General features: G+C 41.9%; 1 protein-coding gene across 22 annotated transcripts in view; it reads right to left on the reverse strand.

Moving 5' to 3' along the window:
• Positions 1-21,147, reverse strand: part of LOC122871171 (pleckstrin homology domain-containing family A member 5-like) — a 262,530-nt gene that overhangs the window by 101,354 nt on the left and 140,029 nt on the right. For all 22 annotated transcript variants that reach the window (XM_044185938.1, XM_044185933.1, XM_044185928.1 and 19 more), the window contains one exon: positions 8,120-8,203. In XM_044185938.1, the coding sequence (XP_044041873.1) occupies positions 8,120-8,203 (84 nt within the window). The remainder of the gene's footprint in view (positions 1-8,119; positions 8,204-21,147) is intronic.

Consider the following 21,147-nt stretch of genomic DNA (forward strand, 5'->3'; position numbering starts at 1 on the left):
CAACATTCACTAAAACCCATTCAAAGAAAGGAACAATACAACAGTGCATCTGTTGGCAAAGCTGACGACTGAACATTAACAGCCTAAACAGTATTTACATACACACCATCAGTGTGATGGTAGTTCTGGTCTGTTGAGTCTCAGTAAAGCTTGGAGGTCTTCTGCTTAAAGGAAGCTAGAGGAGATTACTAAAAATCATTGAATGCAGTGCACATGTGGATGCATTCCAGAGGGCAGGCCAACTCATCCAAGTAATACTGTCACATTGTCAGTGTTCCAGGTCAGATAAATGGGTGCTGAGTGTAGTGAGTTTATACTTCAAGCAATCTGGTTGATTGCTTGGTCTGTTCTGATTGCATATGATTGCATCAAGGCTCTGATAACATCTGTAAACATGCATTTCATATATGTTTGATGTTTTGGGATTTGGATATAATTAATAACATGTTTGTACCACCACAAAAATCAACAGTAGTAGCCCAGCAGTGTTGCACTTGACTGTCTCGTGTGTCTTTTTACGTTTTTCAATAGCTAATTTAAATAAACAGCAAGCCTCCACAACTCCACCATCTTTGCTTTAATTTCAACATCATTTCAATGACCTCTTTGTGCTGGAGAGGTGCAAAGTTGTGGAAACATCTGGGGCTTTAATTTAAGTGTCTACCTACAGGTGGGTTACTGACTGGGCCAGTAGTATGGGTGCTCAGTAGCCTCTGATCAAGAGGGCCTCAGCTAGGGCTGGCACAAGGGCAAGGCCAAAACCGTTTGATACATTTATGAATGCATTCTGATAATTTAATGATAAAATAATAAAAAATAAAAAATAAAATCCAGCATTTTAAAGGAGGACATGTTGATTTGTTTCCAAATGTGATCGAAATCTCTAAATGTTTTTGCATGATAGTGACTGAAAAAGAGAGTTTAATGCCTATTTCAATAAAGCCACCTGAGAGTTCAGTTCCTATATTTCAAACACACTCCACACACCAGAGAAAAAGGGGCTGTGTGCTGAGCCTCTTCCTCTACTCCCTCTTCACACTCGACTGCAGGCCTGCGCATGGATCTAACGCCATCATCAAGTTTGCAGACGATACTACGGTGATTGGTCTCATCAGCAACAACGATGAGACGGCCTACAGGGAGGAGGTCCAGCACCTGGCCACATGGTGGTCAGACAATAACTTGCTCCTTAACACCTCCAAGACAAAGGAGCTCATCGTGGACTTGAGGAAGGAGAGAGGAGGCACACATGATCCCATCCACATTAACAGGATGGCTGTTGAGCGTGTCTCCAGCTTCAAGTTCCTGGGGACCATATTTCAGATAACCTGTCCAGGACCACCAACACCTCCTGCCTGGTCAAGAAGGCTCACCAGCACCTCTTCTTCCTGATGACACTGAAGAAGAACCAACTGTCCTCAGCTGTCCTGGTGAACTTATATCGCTGCACAGTAGAGAGCATCCTAACCAACTGTGTCACAGTCTGGTATAGGAACTGCTCTGCTGCAGAGCGCAAGGCACTGGAGCGGGTGGTGAAAACTGCCCAACGCATCACAGGGACTCCACTTCCAGCCAATGAGAACATCCAGAGGAAATGCTGTCTGCGTCGAGCCCGCAGCATTCTTAAGGACTCCTCTCACCCTGCCCAGAGACTGCTTTTTCCCCTGCCTTCCGGCAGGCGCCTCAGGTGCCTCCAGACAAGGACAAGCAGACTGAGAAACAGCTTTTCCCAGAGCTGTCTTCCTACTGAACTCTGCCCCTCACTGATCCCACTGTCCCCTCATATACCTTAATTTTAAATACTGCTATATTGTTTATTCTACATGTACCACATGTTCATTTGCCCTACTGGATTATTTATTTATACATATACTGCATCATTTGCACTGCAGTACTCTGTACTGAATACTGCAATAACTCATCTACTGCAGTGTTAACTATTTCTGTCCATAATTTGCACTACTTAATATTCATTGCACTACTTCCATCAGTATACTTCTGTTTATAGTAATGCCATCTGTATATAATATCCATAGTACCACTTTCATAATATTGCTCTATCCTGCATTTATGCACACACTTTATATCCTGCACTTGCTTATTGCACTTCTGGTTAGACCTAAAGTGCATTTTGTTGCCCTGTACTTACCTTGTACATGTGTAATGACAATAAAGTTGAATCTGGGTGCAATGGTAGCTCACTTGGTGGAGCGTGCGCCCCATGTACCAGGGCTGAGTCCTTGCTGCAGCGGCTGGGTTCGGTTGCAGCCTGCAGCTCTTTGCTGCATGTCATCCCCTCTCTCACTCTCACCTTTCCTGTCTGTCTTCAGCTGTACTGTCCAATAAAGGCAACAATGCCCCCAAAAAATCTTTAAAAAAACATCCTTGGTCATATATGTGTGAGCATTCCCTGTGCAGTCACATTCAGCCACTTCTGAGACTGTAAACTGGTTTTTAGCAGTTTCTCAAGGATGACTTGAATCACCTCTGTGCTGCGCTGGGTTAAATCTGAGGAGCTCTCTTAGACTGAGAAGATCCTGAGCCTGGAGGGAAAGCTTAGGGCTTAGTGCTCATTTATTTTCATATTCATTTAAAAGTTTGAGAGGAAGGACGAAGAAGTGAAGAGGCTTGAGGGCTCTAAGCACTAAGATCAAATACATCAAATACAGCAAGTGTGTGCCATGCGTTCAAAATATAGTGCTGAGAACACACATGTCCTGTTAAAAACTGTCCCTTTGCTGGAAAACCCTGTCCAAATATGGAAGTTTGTTATTGGACTTTATTAGTTGTAATCTACAGAAGACAATCCACAAATGTGTACCATGACAACTAGTATTTCACTGTGCACTAACATGTGTCATAGACAAAAATACAGAGTGATTTGCAAATATGCATAACTTACTCTGTAAAAATGTATTTTAATTTCGCATAAAAATGATAGAGGTTTCACAAATGTAAATAGTTTCAGCACAACAAATGTGTTGTGATATTTACGCATTTGTGGATCCATTTTCACATGTGAAATGGGTTATGCACAATTGTATATTGCTTCCTGTCAGCTTGTGGGCCACGTGACATTTGTGACTTCCCTCATATTTATTTGTGGAATTTTGTCCAATTCGTACCGCAGCAGATCTGTAAAAAGGAATCTGCAATGTGAGGTGCAGTTACTAGCTACACCAGCAGGTGGCGAGATTCCCTCACATGAGCTGATGTAACTACAGTCTGAACTAGAAGAAGATTAATCTGTAGACCCACCCCTACTCTGCCTCTGATTGGCTATCCCGTTCCAGGCTAACGCTAGCCTAGCTATGATTCTAACCTGTGCTACAACCTAGACAGGCGCAGAAGGAGAGCGACTCAGCCACGACAGCTCACGTTTTTGTTTCCGTAGCACGAAAGCAGCAGAGAGAAGCTCCACAAACTGCCGCGACAGCAAGCTAGCGCCTGTGGGGGTCGCTTGCTGGCCCGCTCACAGACCCTGCTGTGAGCTGGCTGGAGCTCTCTCAAGTGACCGGTCTCATACACAAGAGGCTTTTATTTCCCTGTTGACAGATTGTTTAAATATCACAACACAAATGTCCATTATGTCCCCTCTCTAGACATCTACTGGCTAGATCACCATGAAATTTGTGTGGATATTCGTGGTGTCCTGTGGATAATTCCTGAGGATTTTGCCGATTCTATGACCTTCTAGTCTAACATCATGAAACATCAAAATCTAAGACTGACTGTGTGATTTACTTAACAGATTTATGCTCCCCAGTGATTGAACCTTTTCTTTTTTAACGGTCCATGAGCGTTCCTCTAGCCCCACACTCAGGAAAAACTTTTTTAAGGCTCTAGAAATCCTGAGTTTGTTGATCAATTCTTTCATGTTATGGGCTATAATGAACACGGCAGCCAGAAACACCAAGCTTTGTGTGTCTGCAGGTCAAAAAACATTCATCATGCCTGCAAGTGACTTAGACTGAACTTCTGAAGCAAAGATATTTCACTTTCACCTGTCATCTTCATGCCAGTCAGGGCGGAACAAGGTGAAACTCTCATTAGCAGCATCACTGCAGTTTAACACCTTTCTCACCTCCTCTCTGCACAACAAGTTTAAAAACACAAACCATGCACACCTCATTTACATAACTTACACACACACACACACACACACACACACACACACACACACACACACACACACACACACACACAACCACACCTCAGCACTTCTTAACAGAAGCAGTGTGACAGAGGAGATAATTGGGATGGGAGATGAATGGGGTGAGTGTGAAAGCGATGGAGAGCAAGTATGTGGGAAAGAGAGGTGCTGCCACAGAGAGTGCAGCTCCACTGAACTTGTTAGCAGTAAAACAGTGTGTGTAAATGTGTGTGTGTGTGTGTGTGTGTGTGTGGTGGGGGGATGGCACTGCACAGTTCGGAGACGAGAACGGATTGAAATACCATCCTTACGACTCTTTTGGAGGTGGAGCGTGTAATTGGTGCAATTGTTTGTCTTTCTCAGAAGCTCCGGTCCTAAATTTCATTTCAGCCCGGTCTTCCTGACTTTCTGTTGTTTTCTAGTTTGTCTCCTGGGGAGTAGAAAGAAGTTTCTTTGTGAGAATTGTGTGTGTTGTCCACAGAATGGATCCCATTTCAGAGTTGATGGGTGGGGAGCATCCAGCAGTCAGTCATTCTGACAGCAGAGAGCAAGGGAGGGAAAACATTCAAAGAGATTTTCTGTTTCGGTTTGTGAGTCTGTGGCATTACTGCCATAAACAAATCATACAGAGCTGCAGAGATACAGACAGAAGAGGCAAAGGGAGAGAAAGAAAGATATATTTAAGAGACAGATAGCAGATGATAGAAAAAACAGAAGACAGATAAAGATGGATGGCCAGACAAAGAGATGCAAAGAAACAGTTGTGGCATTGACAGACTGACTGACCCTCAGTGAGTCACACACACAATCAGACTCAAACACTTAACAACAAGAAGAGCGAGAAGCAGTGGACTGCAGCACTGCTAAATCCTACACAGTGTCAAACAGTCCAGCATGTTTGCAGCTGAATCCAGAACAGGAGCCAGAAGGGAAACATGGAACTACAGAGACAAGACAGCTGATAGCGTTAAAGGATAATTCTGGTTTATTACAACTTGGGTAATTGGGGCATTTTTATTGATTGTGTATTGTACTCACCAATTTATTTTCTAAGATCTGAGAATGTTACAATTACAATGCCTCAACGAAAGCCTCTTATGCAAAACTGTAGCAGATAGACCAATGGACTGGTGACACATCTCAGTGTGGAAAATCCTCAGGACCAGCTGCACCTTACATGCATCAATCAACAACAGTGATTATTTCAATACCCAAGTTTCTTCACCTTCTGTTGATGTCACCTTGTTCCCAGATCTCAGCAGTTACAAAAATAAGACCCAAGTTGTAATAAACTGGAATGATCCTTTAAAAATCATACACAAAAGCTGCAAAACAGCTGTTAGAGTCAAGTCTTATCACAGCTTTGACAAACAAGAGTAGACCTGATTGATAAATTCAAATTTCATTGGGTATATGGTCAGGTGGTTTCAGGCCAATCATATTCGCAAACTGGCAGAGAGGCATGGGGAGTGGTCTTAATCCAAAATGTGCTTATTTTTTGTGGCATACTTTACAGACACTTTACCATAAAACACTTTACAAAATGATATATATACAAATTGCCTTCAAATTATAAAAGCTAAGGTTATTGAATCTTTTAAAATCAGAGAAACAGACAGAGCTGTTAGCCTGTGTACAGTTGTAGTGTGGATAAGGCAAACTGAAATGATTATTCTAATATTATAGTTTATTGCAGGTATAACAACCACAATACGAAACCTACGATTTGGAGCGGTGTACTGAGTGCCGACTGTGATAAGCACCCAGTCGTTGTGCTCTCAGTGTGGGCATCCTGCTGTAGAGCTGCAGCTTCTGTCAGCTGCACACTGATGCTCTGTTGAACTCCTCACAGCTGCATGGACACTCAACACACTCTGTCTGACTATTACATTTAAAAAGGACAGTCAAGAAGTCATTCCTTCACACCACCACTGTTAAAGCCACATCAAATGCTCTTATGCCAAAAGAAACTGTATTGTATGTACACTTAACTTAGTCAGTCATTTAGTTATGTATTATCTTATCTTGTATTATTTTAAACAGGGTTTTTCATTTCGCAGACACCTAAATACTGTAATTGCCTTATGTCTTCAGTTATGTCGAGATAAAAAAAATATCTACAGTGTGAGCATACAAGCTCAAACAAAGACCCAACACACTGCTCCAACTACTGCCCTTTATCTTTAATAAACACTGATCTATCTATCTATCTATCTATCTATCTATCTATCTATCTATCTATCTATCTATCTATCTATCTATCTATCTATCTATCTATCTATCTATCTATCTATCTATCTATCTATCAACCTAAACAGTGGTACTAGACAAGGATGCCCATTATCACTCTTACTTTTTGCACTTTTCATAGAACTACATTCCTCAGCCATAAGACAGAGTGACAGCATTGCAGGCATTAAAACCAACTCACACCATCATAAAATCAGTCTATATACCGATGACATCTTGTTATATCTAACAAATCCCTCAACCTCAACCTGGCTTGATATTGAACAGACCATCTTTAAAGATCTCCCGATTCAGCATATTGCATTCATAGATAAATCAGTCAACACCCACAGCTGCTTCAAATTTAATACAGACTTGAATATAGATCAGTCAGACATCAACTGGCAAACTATATGCAACAATACATTCTCCATGTCATACAACTCAAAAACTCAATTAATTCAATACAAGGTCCTACACAGAGTACACATCACCAGTCAAAAAATGTACCATATGGGCTTCACAGACAGCAACACCTGCACACACTGTCTCACTGCAATAGACCACTTCCATGCATTCTGGATTTGCACACCAATTCAGCAGTTTTGGTCGAAGGTCATGGGAAAGCTGTCCGAGATCCTCAACCTCACCCTTGCCCCTCTCCTCCATCTCTTTTGTAGGTGATCTCTCATCACTTACAATCCCACAATATTTCCAAACTTTCATCTTAATTGCATTAACTGTGGCCAAGAAAAGAATATTACTCAGCTGGAAAGAAAGAACAAAATTATCAATAAACTACTGCCTCAATCTTTTAACAGACCACGCAAACCCTGGTCTCCTTTCCTGCAGTTCATCCAGAGCTGATTCCCCTCTACATCACCTCACTCACTCAGATCTTCCCACCCCCAATATGACAACTCCAAATACCAAATAACCCACAATATGCTTGCTCAACACTTTTTTTCCCTCTTTTTTCTTTTTGTTGTTTTTTTTTTATTCTGTTTTGTTTGTTTATTTATGTCTCACCTGGATTACTCTGAAACTAAAGGAAAAGTCTGAATTTATTACAATTATTACAAGGCAAGATCTGAAGTTATAAGGAGCGCCTTTTTTCTAGGATTTCTAAACAGATTGATGGATGTGTATCTTCCACTGACATTTGAGAACCTGCCACCACTGTAAAGAGTGAGTTAGTAGTGTGTGTATAATATCTCTGTGTTCTGATTTGACTGAATTCTGACTCTGAGAAGAAGAAAAAAAAACAAGTGACTGCAAAAATTCAGATGCTGCTCATATTTGTTCAGATCTATTATCTGCTTATATCCAAATAATGTATTCCTATTCAGTTAGCAGTGTCTGTGCATTAAATAAAGGGGACATTTACTTTGCAAACCCTGGACGCCCAAAATAACTGATCCTACTTTGTTCGTGGGTCCTGTCTGGTCCAGTCAAAACTACAGTATGAACAGACCCGTAACCAAGATACACTGTCAAGTCTGGACTTGAGACCTGGCTTTGGTTTGAGTAGGATTTTTGGAGTCTGGAAATATCCAAGTCCCTCCAGATCAACACTCATGCAGTACATTTGCACACTTTCACAACTGTACAGTATAGCTGCAACAGTGGTTTGATGAATAAATATATCTATAAGTGTTTCCACTGACCTTTCAAATCAGTGCAGAAATCAAAAGCATGCAGTGCTGTGTGGGTGTGTCAGAGTGCAGAGAGACTTACTGTTCATTTACGACAAAGATGCAGTTGTCTTGGGAGGGGATGCCTGACACCGGGTGCTTACAGGTCACCTTTCGCTCATTGTGACTGCAGGGAAAGACAGAGTGAGAGACAGGCAGAAGAAAGACAAAAAGAGAGACAGAGCGTTCACTCACTGCAACAACACCACAACAGTTGAAACATATGAAATGGACAGAGAGCTGAAGACGGGGAGACGCCTCTGCATCATAAACCTTTAAAAAACAAACTGGTAAATCAGCTCCCTGTAGAGACAGCATTGCTGCACCTCAGGATCACACTACAAATACACTCAACACAAACCTGGAGCAGTGGGTGATGCTAAACTTCAGCATAATGTCCTGTTTGATCTTAGGCGGGGAAAAAAAGTTGTTGCAGATGACAAGCATCTAGTCCCTTCCAAAATAAAAGAAAGTACAGAGTACTCAAGACAGAAAAATGAACAATCTTCTTCCAAAACACTGTACCCAGTCCAGTCCACAGCAGACTGGACAGTGTGAGAGAGACTACAGGAGAACAACAGTGAACTGATATACTCTCTCTCTCCCTCTCTCTATGTCTCTGCCTCAGTGGCACTTCCTATATCCCTTTTTCCTCTTTTATCAGCAGTCATCAAATAACAACAAAAAGGTTAAATGTCATGTTTAATCTTTATAAATAAAGCCATTTCCTCACGAGAAGGGATGGGTATCGTTAAGATTTATTGATATTACTGTTCTTATCTATACTATTATTGGTTATTTTTGATTACTAAATTTCTAAATAATTGCATTTTAAATATATATATATATATATATATATATATATTGTTTTTAAAAAGAATAAATTCAGATTAGAATTGAAAAGTATTGTTTCTAGAGCAGCAACAGTAAAGTTCACACCAGCAAAGTCACTATATAAACTCAATATCTCACTGGAAACAAATCTCAAATGTCAGTAAAATAAATCATATTCCTGACATCAAAATACTGAGGGATGTTCATTCTTTCTAACCATCAGTCAGCATCAGTCCCTCCTCCTGTCCTGTGTCCTCCTCCCTCTGCTGCTGCTGTGACTCACTGCCTGCAGGTACCACTGGCAGAGGGAGGAGGGGCTGGTTTGTCTCAGCCAGCAGGAAGTTTACAAGAATTTTCCAAATTTTAAAATTCGTGGCAAACTAAGAAACAGTTAGGCTACATACAGACAGCTTTGTTTTAGCTTGTTTATAACAATTCACTATTAGCCAAGCTAGCCTGCTGTGCTTGTGTAAAACATATGAGAGACTGCAGACAGAGCAGATTAAAATATCTTTCTACATGTTCACATGTTTATGCTTGTTGAACAGGTGTATTGATAAAGTATTGATCTTTACTCGCGGAGAATTTACTGCACGTACTTACAGTAACGAGCGTAGTTGTTGTCAACTGTCATTGAGGCCATTAGTATTAATCACCATTAGGCCAACACGCACAAGAAAAACTGCATTTTAAGTGAAGCAGGAGTTTATGCCTTCCACATTAAAATGCCCCAACTTAATTAAACTCACACTAGTTTGATGCTTCTTACCATGACACATACTAAAAAAGTATATCATAAATTTTCATATCAGCCAAACAAAAAGCTGAGTAGACTGATTTTTATACCTGCAGCTCAGATACCTGAGTTAGAATGCTTAAATAAACTCAGTGGACTCTCTGGGGGGGGTCAGCATGTGTTGGCAGCAGATGGAGGCTGAGTGTGTACACTGTTTTCACCCCGCATCTGGGGAAGCCAGATGTGCAGGAGCTGGAGGGAGTCAGGGAGGGAGGGCCAGGGGGCTCCTCCTGTGTTTAATCTAACCAGCCGTGCTGCACTGTAGAGCTGGAATTGCTCTGCTGCTCCAGTCCCCTGCAGCTGGAGGAGAGTCAGGCCAGAGGGCTGCAAAGGCCAGCCGGCATGGGCAAGAACACAGTGAGTTTATCACACACACATACAGAACTATGTGTATGCAAGTGTGAAAAAATAAATCTAAAAGAGCATGGTTATTACACACTCCTGTGTCTGTCTTGTAAAGTCAAATAAACAGACTTTTAGCTCAAAATAATAAAGAAAAGAACATCTGCCATGTCTTGTGATACTAGTCTTTAAAAAAAAAAATAACACAAAAAAAGTCGAGCAGAAACACTATCTGCCTCTGATAACACAAAGGCACAGCAAAGGAGGAGCAAGTTGTGAATAAACCATCAGGGTGGCTTTCAACATGTTTTCAGCTCCAACTTAAAGCAGCATTTCCAACCAGAAGCATCATTACACCCAGTTTCAGATATGCAACGAGACAAATCACAGTGACGCGAAGTTAGTGGACACGATGTGAACTGTGCCTTATCCAATTTTAACTACAGCCACATCTCTGCCGCTTCCCTGCAAGGCCTATAGCTCTGATGAGACAGAAAAGATGAGTCACCTTGACATGACAGACGCAGCTCATAATCACAAGACAGATATTTAAACATGAACAGCAACAGGCAGCACTGACATAAAATGCTAACACTTTCATTTGAGGACAGAGTTTAGTCTTTAAAGGCAGAATGAGTAGGATTTGTCGGTTGCGATTTGTAAACACAACATTCAAAGTTGGCCCCTCCTCCCCGGCACCAGAAGAGCAAGCACCAATGCTGTATATGACAACGTTGCTGTATCAGTTCTTCAACGTTAGAAAAAAAATTCCTTGAGTCTCCGACGTTCAACTTACTACGTTAGTTTGGGACTGCCGCAGTAACCGGCGTGGCTTGTGTGTTAGACAGAAAATGCTTCTAAGCTCAAACTCAGCACCACAGACCTCAATTATTTTCTGAAAACGTAAAGTTATTTGCATTGGTTGACAGTAGGACTTAGTGTATGTACGTACAAAGTAAGTACACTGCTAGCTACTATTTTTCAAATGTTTGTTGTAATGGAAAAGCCGATAAGCTAACTAAGCTAACTGCCGGCACCTACCTGTCCAACAGAAAACAGGCCCACTCTGCGTGGCTTTTCATCCCCATCGACATGGTTAAGGTTAGAAAAGTTTGTTGTATGGCACATAGAATATGGTTACGGTATAGTTAAAGGCAGAATGAATGGGATTTTCCTAAAAAACAATGTATAGACTCATACAAAAATAATCTCTCAATCATCACTGATGACCCACTAGAAGTGTGTGGTGGTGTCTGTATCTGCAGAGACGCTGCCCTCTGTCTGTATTTACTTATTTTGCTGTGCTCGGGATGTTTCTGGGCGTCAGCCTTTGGGCAGTCGGTGTATAGCCCCCAGCCAATAACAGTGTGCAGGGTGTGAGGAAGCTACAACAATGGCGGACACAGCACCGAAAAAATGGAAGTTGGACATGCTTCTTTATGACACCCCACTACTTCCTGCATTGGCACAGAATGCTGGTATTGGACGAACATTGTGAGCTGCAGAATTGTCCGAATTAAACCAAATTCCTAGGGATACTGGATGTCACCAATAACGTCAACAAGCCAGATGCCCTCAGGATCTTGAATGCACCTCCATAATCTGAGCAGTAATATAACAAACTGGAGCGTAGACAACAAACACAGCACTTGAATGGTTTGTAACAGCAAGCTATATGTGTGTGTTTATAAGGAATCAAGATGAATCAGTTTTTTCATTACACAGTCCTGAACTCAGGTTTAGTCCCTGCACCAGCCAAAAACAACAACGAGAAACCAAAGCCCTTCTTGCTTGTTGGTGGGTGGAAATTACACGCCATCAGGTTGTTGTGCGAGGGCAATAACATAGAGAGGAGAAAATGAAGAGGTAAAGGGAGGCAAGAGTGAAAAAGAGAGACAGGAGGTGAGAAACAAACTGTCAATGAGGGAGGCCAAGAAAGAAAGGCCAAGGAAATCAGCAAATACATGGAATAAACAAAGAGAACAGAGTGCCAATTCATAGCAGCTTCCTGGTGTTGTTCCAAGGACTTCAGATGTAATGACATCAAAAAATAATGGGATGGGAGGAGGAGGAGGTGGAGGAGGAGGATGAAGATGAGGAAGATGGGAGGGGAACTGAAAGGCACTGTGCCTGTAAAGCCAACAAGGTTTGAACCACAGTCCTGTCACATTCACTTAAACTGTCACCGAAAGAATGAACTATGTGCTGCCTCAAGGTCTGTCCTTTGAGCAGACTAATGTTTGATTGTGTTTTAGAATGTCTGAGGGAATCTGTTGTTTCACACGGAACTGTTGTCTCTTTTGATCAGATTTTTGGAAGCATTTTGGTCCTTCTCAAGGTCAATTCTGCTGAGCATTGAAATAATACATTTGCAGTGTTTATCATTTTGTACCGATTTGCTTGAAAATGGCAGCTGGACTTCGAAGTGTGAATCCATTTTGTATACATGATTTAGTGATATGGAATTTTGTGCCATTGTAGACAAATGCGTGGATGAACTCGGACAACATTCTTACATTTATTTTTACATTAGAATTAATCCGAGACCAAGTGGCTGCACGTTTGTGATGTGATAAATCATCAGATTGAGTCAACAGAAGAAGAACTGCTTATATTGATGGATCTGTGAAGTGTTCACTGCCAACGTAAAATGTTTATACTTACTGTATTAAAGCATTATATTCACTGTCAACATATTCCATTCATTTTCCTCACAATATTTGCTTCTGGTAATGAAAGCATGATTAATATGCTATACTTTTTGGCAAATAACTTGGGCTTAAATATTGAAAAAGTCAATGGTGACTTGAAGCATGAGATCGAATGCCAGACAAGAAAATAGATATTGGACAATTCTGTAAAACCCCAGATTACTATTGTATGGTTAAGGTTCAGTAACAAGCATGGTTCTGGCAAATAAACTATGGTTACGGTACGGTTAAAACAACTGGTAAAGATTGTGTTTACGGTTAGTAAAAAGGCAAACGTTAATTGCCGGTCTATGGTGGGACGTAAAGTCTGATCTTTGCATGAAAGTCAGACATGCCCATCCACCACCTTGAACGCAATACCTTCACTTTCCAACTCGCTATTCAAGGACACACTACTTCCTGTATTGGCACTGAATGTAGGCAATGGACGTAAATCATGCGGTGCAGAGTCATTCAATACAGATAATTCCTGGGATACTGGACTGCATTTTCGAAATTTAACCATGTTTTCCTAACCCTAACCAAGTGTTTAGTTGCCTTAACCAACCCAACCCAGACTCTGGTGTCTAAGTCGTGTGCTTCGTAGTGCCAGCCAACCACCCTGACCTCCTTCCTATGACTTCTGTGCAGTATAAGGATGTCACACTTCCTGGATTGGAAATAAAATACAAGTGAATGTAACCCAGACAGTGATTGCGTTTTCTCCATTACACAAATCAATTTATTAGTATATAAACATATTTTGTAGGATAGGGTAGTTTAATCTGTCTCCATTTGTCTGTCTACCTACTCCACTGTAGGTCTTTCCAATCCTACTTATATACTTATACTTATATATATTAGAGGCTTTTAAGCTGCCATTCTTATCCAGAGTGAATTACAGTGACTTGAACAATAGAATATGCTAAAATGCCCAGATAACCCATATTAATATAACCAAGTACAAATGTCAGCCATTATATGCTGACAACAGACAAAGATGTGGTATAAAAATGAGAGAATTATGAGCAGAAATGACCCTTTTTTATCTAACCTTTGAGCATAGTCACACTGAGAGTAACACTTTCTAGTCTTCATACACACTGTATACACATGACGCAGCACCAAGTATTGTGCTGGAAGACAAACACACACACACCTGCACGTCCACACGCAGCCACACGCACCATCTTTGAACATCAGTACAATAATCAGATAATTCTGTCCGTTGGAAATGTCAGCTAATGTTTAATGTCATTAGTCCTCAGTGTGGACAAACGTGCTTTGCTTTAAATGCCATGTGAAAAAGCCGCCCTGTGGTCAGATGACTGTGTGTGTGTGTGTGTGTGTGTGTGTGTGTGTGTGTGTGTGTGTGAGCCCTGCATCCACAGCCTGACCACAGCTCCCCTCTCCTCCCTGCAGAGCGGCTGCCATTCACCGTCTCTCCCTCTAGCCAGGCCACTAACCTTTCAGAAAGGCCACCAGCACTGACAGCCCTGCCCCCACCCTTTCCTTTCTTCCTCCCTCCATTTCTTCCCATTCCACCCCTCCTTCCTCCTTCTGTCTTTCTTCTCACTGCCCCCTCCCTGACATTTTCCCTCTTATTTTCTCTTTTACCTTCTCAATTAGGTCTCTCTCTTTCTGCCAGGCCTTCAGCTGCTTCTCTCCATTCCCTCTGACCTCTAAACTCCCTTCTTCTCTGTGCTTCCTCCTCTTCACTCTGCAGTAACCCTCCCTCTGTCTTGACCTGCACAGGTCACTAATGTTTAAACCCTTCTCCTTTGGGGAGGAGAGACAAACACCATCATACAGTCAAAAGCTAAATACTAATACTAAAACTTAAAGGTAGGCAGCATAACGGCTCACATTTAACCTACGCATAACTTTGACCCAACTGTCTGTCGCAATGCTTGATCTCTTTTCAAATTACAAGTCCAAACAAGAATTACATGTGTAACTACAGTTCTATGATTTCTGGATTACTGCCACAGACAGTGTGCAATACCTGCATATCCACCGACTGTCACAATGGCCGCCACTCTGCCCCTCTCTTCAGCCACTTCTCCACTTTCCCAAGATCCTTCAGCGCTATTTTTTACCTGTCCACCAGATACCCTCAGACTTTTCCCCTGTCATTCCAGATCTTGCCACACACACACACACACAATATTGTTTTCTGCTTTGTAATGACCAGTAAAGCCTCATGAGGCTGGCTGCTAGTGTGGCTATTGACTTTTAGTCTTGTTATTATGGTCAATGGATTGTGTGATTATGAATTATTATTATATTGTGGTAATAGAGGAGGCTTCCCCACACACTGCACCCAGGGGCCTCCTCACCCCTTAACCCTTCCCTCTGGGGTGTGAGGGCATTTTCTCAATTTTACATATCTTCTTAAATTCCCCTTGCATAACATGATACCCATATGTTTATATCAAAATGTGCAGAAAAACCTCAGCTCTCTGTATAATGAGGCACCACCTGTCCTAGAGCATTGTGTAAACAGATCATTTGGCCCTAAAGTTGAAAAGTTGATGTCGGATTTTTGAAATTCTTCAAATCTCTTGTGAAAACATATCGTTACATCACGTGGACAAATTGTTTTGGTACTTGAAATGGGTTTACCAAAGTCTTAGGTTCACAAAAGTAGATAAATGCATAATGTCTAAAATGATATTTTGTAATATTGTTTTTTGAGTACAAGTGATGTCTGTGACTCTACTTCCACCAAATGTTAGAGGGACTGAGATAAAATGGGACTGAATGATGACGTCATGCAACATATCAAGCTTCATGGGATGTGTGCAAATGAAATTTAGCATCACAACTGTTTTTTTTTCTCAAACCAAACATTTATTATGTATATATAAATCCACACAGAAATATCACACTATTTACAATATTTACATAATGTGCATGTTTTCATGTTTGACGTTCAAGTTTTTTTCAAACCAAATTTTTACTATGTATAACCCCCCCGCCCCACATGCACATTATTTACAATTCACTCCTGCGACCCGTGGTGGCTTTCACGCAGGGGCCTGCTGCATGGATATCAGCAATAAGCACAGGAAGATGACCTATGACCTGCAGGTGCCCGGGTAGCAGTTGTGCAGAGAGGCTTGCCACAGAGCTCAGCAGTCAGCTCCTCCATGAAAGCTCTGTGTGCCATGGGTTTTGTTTTTTGTTTTGTTTTCATGTGTTGATTGTACTCTGTAACTGGTGTGGGTCAGGGGATTGATACCTTTGTCCAGTAGCCATCTTGTTGTTTCACACTCCTCTGCACAGTTTTACAGAGTGTGCTGTGTGAAGTGTGGAGCAGACTGATACTTCCCTCGTGTCCATCCATTTCACATAGATGAGGGGGCCATCCCGGATCCATCTTATGGAGCCTCTTTCTGAGTTCCTTGTGAGGGCGTTCAGTTCTGTCCTGGGGCAGTCCTTGCGGTTCTCCCTGTAGGTCCCACAGGCAGCAAACATTTGCTCATGGAGAGCCCTGAAGAGCTTGGGACTGGAATAAAAATTGTCCATGTAAATGTGGTAGCCTGTACCAAGGTAACCTGGTTGCACCAGGGACATCATAACATTGTAGGACAGGCCATGTCCAGAGGGGATGTCGCTTTTCCCGGTGTAAGTGGAAAATTCCACTGTGTAGCCATTCCTTGGGTCAGCCAAGACAAACAGCTTGAATCCTCACATTGTGGGTTTTGCCTTCATGTACTGCGTCATCCCAGTTTTAGCCTTTAAGGCGACCATTCTTTCATCCACAGCCACGTCTGTGGGGATGATAAAATGTCTTGCAAGCATTCTTGGTTGCATCAGCGGTTTTAGTTGGAAGAGTGTGTCATGGTCGCCTGTGCCCTTTTTTCTGTCGGCAAGATGAAGGTTCCAAGATATTGCTCCATATCTGTCTCGTGGCATGATCTGTGATGGAAGTGTCAAAGAAAAAAGGTGATTCTGCCTCCAGTAATCTGCTGTCGAGTTTCACCATGGCCATGTAAAGAAGCAGCCCAATGTACTTGTAAAAATCCTGCGTGTTCAAGTCTGTCTATTTGTACTTCTTTCCCTGTACTATTTGTTGAGCAGCCTGCTTGTTTGTGTTTTGACACAGAGTTTGTACTGTTTGTACAGGGAAGAAAAGTTGAGCTGAGCTGTGGCCCTGGTGTCCGAGCTGGTTGAAACCTGGAGACAGGGGAAGCGGTGTCCAGGTCTTTGTCTGTCTTCCAAGACAGTGGCACCAGCAGCTGTGTAGGTGGGGGCGCTGGATGCTGGTGGCTGTGGGGGAGGTGCTAGTGCTCCCTGTACTTTGGTGCAGTATGAAGTTATTAAGTTGTTGAGTGTGTATGGTATCATATAACATAATCATGATCCAAGAATTGTGCAAAACTAAGCAATTAAACTAAGTGGGGGTGAGGGGACGCCTTTTTCTTTTTCTGAGGGGAGGCCCAGCGTCTCAGACTTTGAAAACCTCTGATCTATACTATTTGTAAGTGAAGCTCACTTTTACAGAAAGAAATAACTTTTATACAGTGTAAACCTTTGCTAATGGACAGTCAATTTTGTCAAAGATCGTGATAAATTTTATGTAGCTTTTTTTTTTAGCCAAGATGGTCACATTTAGCTTAGCACAAAGTGCACTATTACTGTGATATTGTAAACAAGGTTTTTGTAAAATAAATACACTTACCCATCTTCAAATGGATTCCTACTATTTTGGTATTCCTCTTCATCGTCAGAATCTAACCCTTCAGGCTCTGAAACTCCTCCCTCATCCTTATCGCTGCTCTCCAAAATCACTGCTAAAACTTTGCTAACTGTGTACTTCTTTGCCTTTTCTCTCCTTGTCTTCTTCTTCTTCTTCTTATATGTGTTTTTTTGTGGGCTCTCTCTTTCCTCTTCATGTCAACTCATTGAAAACTGCAGTGTCTTTCTGCAGTGTAAGGTCCAGTGGTTAGTTTCAGCCAATGCAGACGGACACACGAACCCACCCATTATGTAGGGTGAGAGGCAGACAAGCTCTCTTCTCTTCCTCCTCGCTCGCTGTGTGAGCCACGTACGATCTCACTCGGGAGGAGATCTTGGAAGCGGAGAGTCTACAGATTCCAACAATATCTGAACCATATTTCTGTGCTGTATTATCGCAGAGATATTAATAGAAACATTGAATAAATGCACCGGCGCGTTCGGTGACCCTAGGGGGTTAAACTGGTATTCTGGAAAAATGAAAGATTCCTTTGATTGCTAGAGATGTAGTTTTTAAAGATCATCTGGGGATGGGGATGACTGCATTTTACACAAAACCCAGATGCTGCATTAAGGTTTTAATTAACCACCAGACAATATAACATAAGTACATATATGAGAGATACAGGGGAGTACCCTGTAGTATTATTTACTGTGGAGGCTGCTGTTAAATATCTGGTCAGAATACTTCCACCACTGCTCAATTTTCACCATGTAGAAACTCTTGCTTGGCAATCCTAAGCAGCTCTACCTCAGATACCAACTTGGCTTGTCGAGTTAATGTGCTGTTCCACTCACACAAAGCTGTCCAGACAAATGTGCCAGCACATTCGAACCAGCAACAAGCCAAATCTCGTTTCTTACACTGAGACCCAGCAGCACAACAAATCGCCTTTGTTGCTCAATCAGAAAGCAATTCCTCTCTCACATTATTACTAGGGGAAGAGTCTTAATCAGGTTAGCTAAGAGACATGCTGTGATGTTGGACAAGTCTGTTTACCTGTGGGTTATGTCTGAGCTGTATGGGCATGAATAATGCTAAGATGCAGTCCTGCAGTGTGACTCAGTTTGAATTGATGGTAATTTTTCAAACTGCTCCCTAATAAATAATGTAACAATACAATGTAAGATCAGTTATTTATGTTTTTCTCAAAGTAGTATACACATCTTACGCTGCAGGATATTACCAAAAGTAATAACTTATGTCAGCATTCCACATTTAGAAGCTACACATTGACACTTTGCTTCCTGCTTTCTTACAGTGCAGACGCTTTGCTGCTTGCTCTCGCCTATGCTTGCATTCTTTTGCTGATATTCTTGTTTTTTCTGCTAGAAATTATGAGCAGTGGCTCCTGGATACTTATAAATCATTGGGACTGTAATTTATTCTGATAAAGTAAGCTATTGCCATATATTCAGCACTTTTATGACCTCCTCAGTACTACATGAGTGCAGCCTACCAACAGCACAAAGCTAACTAACAGCAAGATGCCTTCCTTCTCCACAAACGTCTACAGAAAATTGCAGTGCTGGAAACCAAAATCCACGGGTTAGAAGTGAATGGACTATGTGGTAATGACACCACTTTACCATGGATTCAAAGCAGTGGACGAGAGCATGCTAACACACAGCTAATTAGCACCAACAAGACTACCAAGAAACAGGAGGGCTGTGTACCAGGTAATAAATCTAAAAGTGGTAGTCCTCCCTGGAACTCTCTTGGTGCAAAGCCTAAGAGTAAATCATTTCACTGGGAAATGGGAGGATGAGTAATAGGCAGAGCCCAGCGCCCTGAGATTTGTGGCTGGGCTGCATTATCATCCAGGCAGAACGCCTCTTCAACACCTGTTCTTAGAAGGACACATCGGTGGACAGCTGCGAAAGGGAGAGTTAGCAACAAAGCTCCCCAACAACCAAGTGTGCAACTGCAGAACAAATTTGCTCCACCATCGCAGGACCCTGGATCTCTGTCTGAAGACCTGGATAACCTCTCATCTTCACACAGCAGGGTAAGGACTGAGAGTAAATCAGAAAGTAAAAGGCTACAGGGAAAGCTAACAACTGGGCCTCAAACTCTGATTGTGGGTGACTTTTCTGTAAAAGATGCAAGAAACATGTGCAGTAAGAACACCAAAATACTCCAAGGATATGGTCTCAATGACGTTGTGAAACAACAGTCTGAAATGCTTAAACTGAACTTTATTGATCTGTTGAGCACAATCAGCTCTCTGAATGCTGTTTATCAGTGGCCCTCTACCACCAGTCAGAAGAGGAGTTGAGAGATTCAGCAGATTGTTGGCACTGGCACTGCACTTTATTGACAATTTCAAATTTTTCTGGGACCGCAGACATCTTTTTAAAGACAGATAGACTCTGCTTTAACAAGTCAGGAGTAAAATTGTTCATCTCTACTTCCTGCGTCACCCATCTGTTCCCTCTGTTAAGGACAAGACACAAGAGGAATCAAAACAGGAGGAAGACATAACACAGTGCAGCAGAAACCTTGAAGGATAGCTACCCCAGCCCCCGCCTGAAGAGAGCTTTAGTCATCAGAGACATCAGAGCCGAGAGGAAGAGGAAGAGTCTCCACCCCCCTCACCAACAACCACCAGTGAGAATTCACCTTCTTCACCCCCCCAAACCCTATCTAGGTCACCCTCATCTCCAGGTCACCCTTTCTCCCTCCTCCCCCCTCTTGGAGTTCACTGATCAGATGAAAGAGCTGGTCACTGCTGGAACCAAACTTATCCCCCTCCCACGATGGCCTCAGAATCATCCTCTGTCTCCCCAACCTGATAAAAGTACAGCACGTCCAGTTGCTTGTGTACAAAATGCAGCAAGCTGTAACTGATATCTGCCAGGTCCAGGCTACAAGGCTAATGGCTCTCATGACTCTTCCCAGGACAAGCTGGAGCCCTGTGTGCCGGAAGCTTTCTCATTTCCTGTCTTGATAGGTAATAGAACAAGAATGGAGAATCTGCTAAGAAACAGGAAGCATTCAACTGATTCTTCAAATTGATCAAATTTAGCATTCATTCCTTGTCAGCCACAGCCTGTAGCAAAAAAATTGCTACCCCTTGAGAGTTGAGAAGTTGAGAGTCTACCCCTCTCAACTTCAGTTTTATGAGCAAAGCTAGAGTGCATAAGAAAGGAGGATGAGTTGCCATTTTGTTTAATGCAAGAAGATGTCTTATGGAAATTTTGCTTCTTTTGAATATGTGGCTCTTCAGTTGAATTCCTCTTCTCAAGCTATATTTCTAAATATCTACAGACCACTTTGTGCAAACGTTTTTGATGACTTCACTGAATTGCTTTCTATAATCTGTATTGACTTTGACTGTGATATGTGTTGTCCCTGTGTCCACTTAAAATCAATTCAAATAGCATGACACTATTTGATCCTAGTAACATATAAACTTGGAGGATGTTATACAACATCAGAAATCCTCTTCCTGCTGCATTGATATTCTGCCAACAGGCTTTTTCAAAAATGTTTTTAATTGCATGGCCTCAGATCTTCTACAAATTGTCAACACGTCTTGTCTTCCCACAGGCCCTGAAAACTGCAGTCATGAAACCACTCTTAAAAAAGAACAATCTAGACGTCTCACTAATGAACAATTACAGGCCCACATCAAACCTCCTGTTTTTAAGTAAAATTATTGA

This window comes from Siniperca chuatsi, linkage group LG23 (assembly GCF_020085105.1).
Source record: "Siniperca chuatsi isolate FFG_IHB_CAS linkage group LG23, ASM2008510v1, whole genome shotgun sequence".
Classification (NCBI taxonomy): Eukaryota; Metazoa; Chordata; class Actinopteri; order Centrarchiformes; family Sinipercidae; genus Siniperca; species Siniperca chuatsi.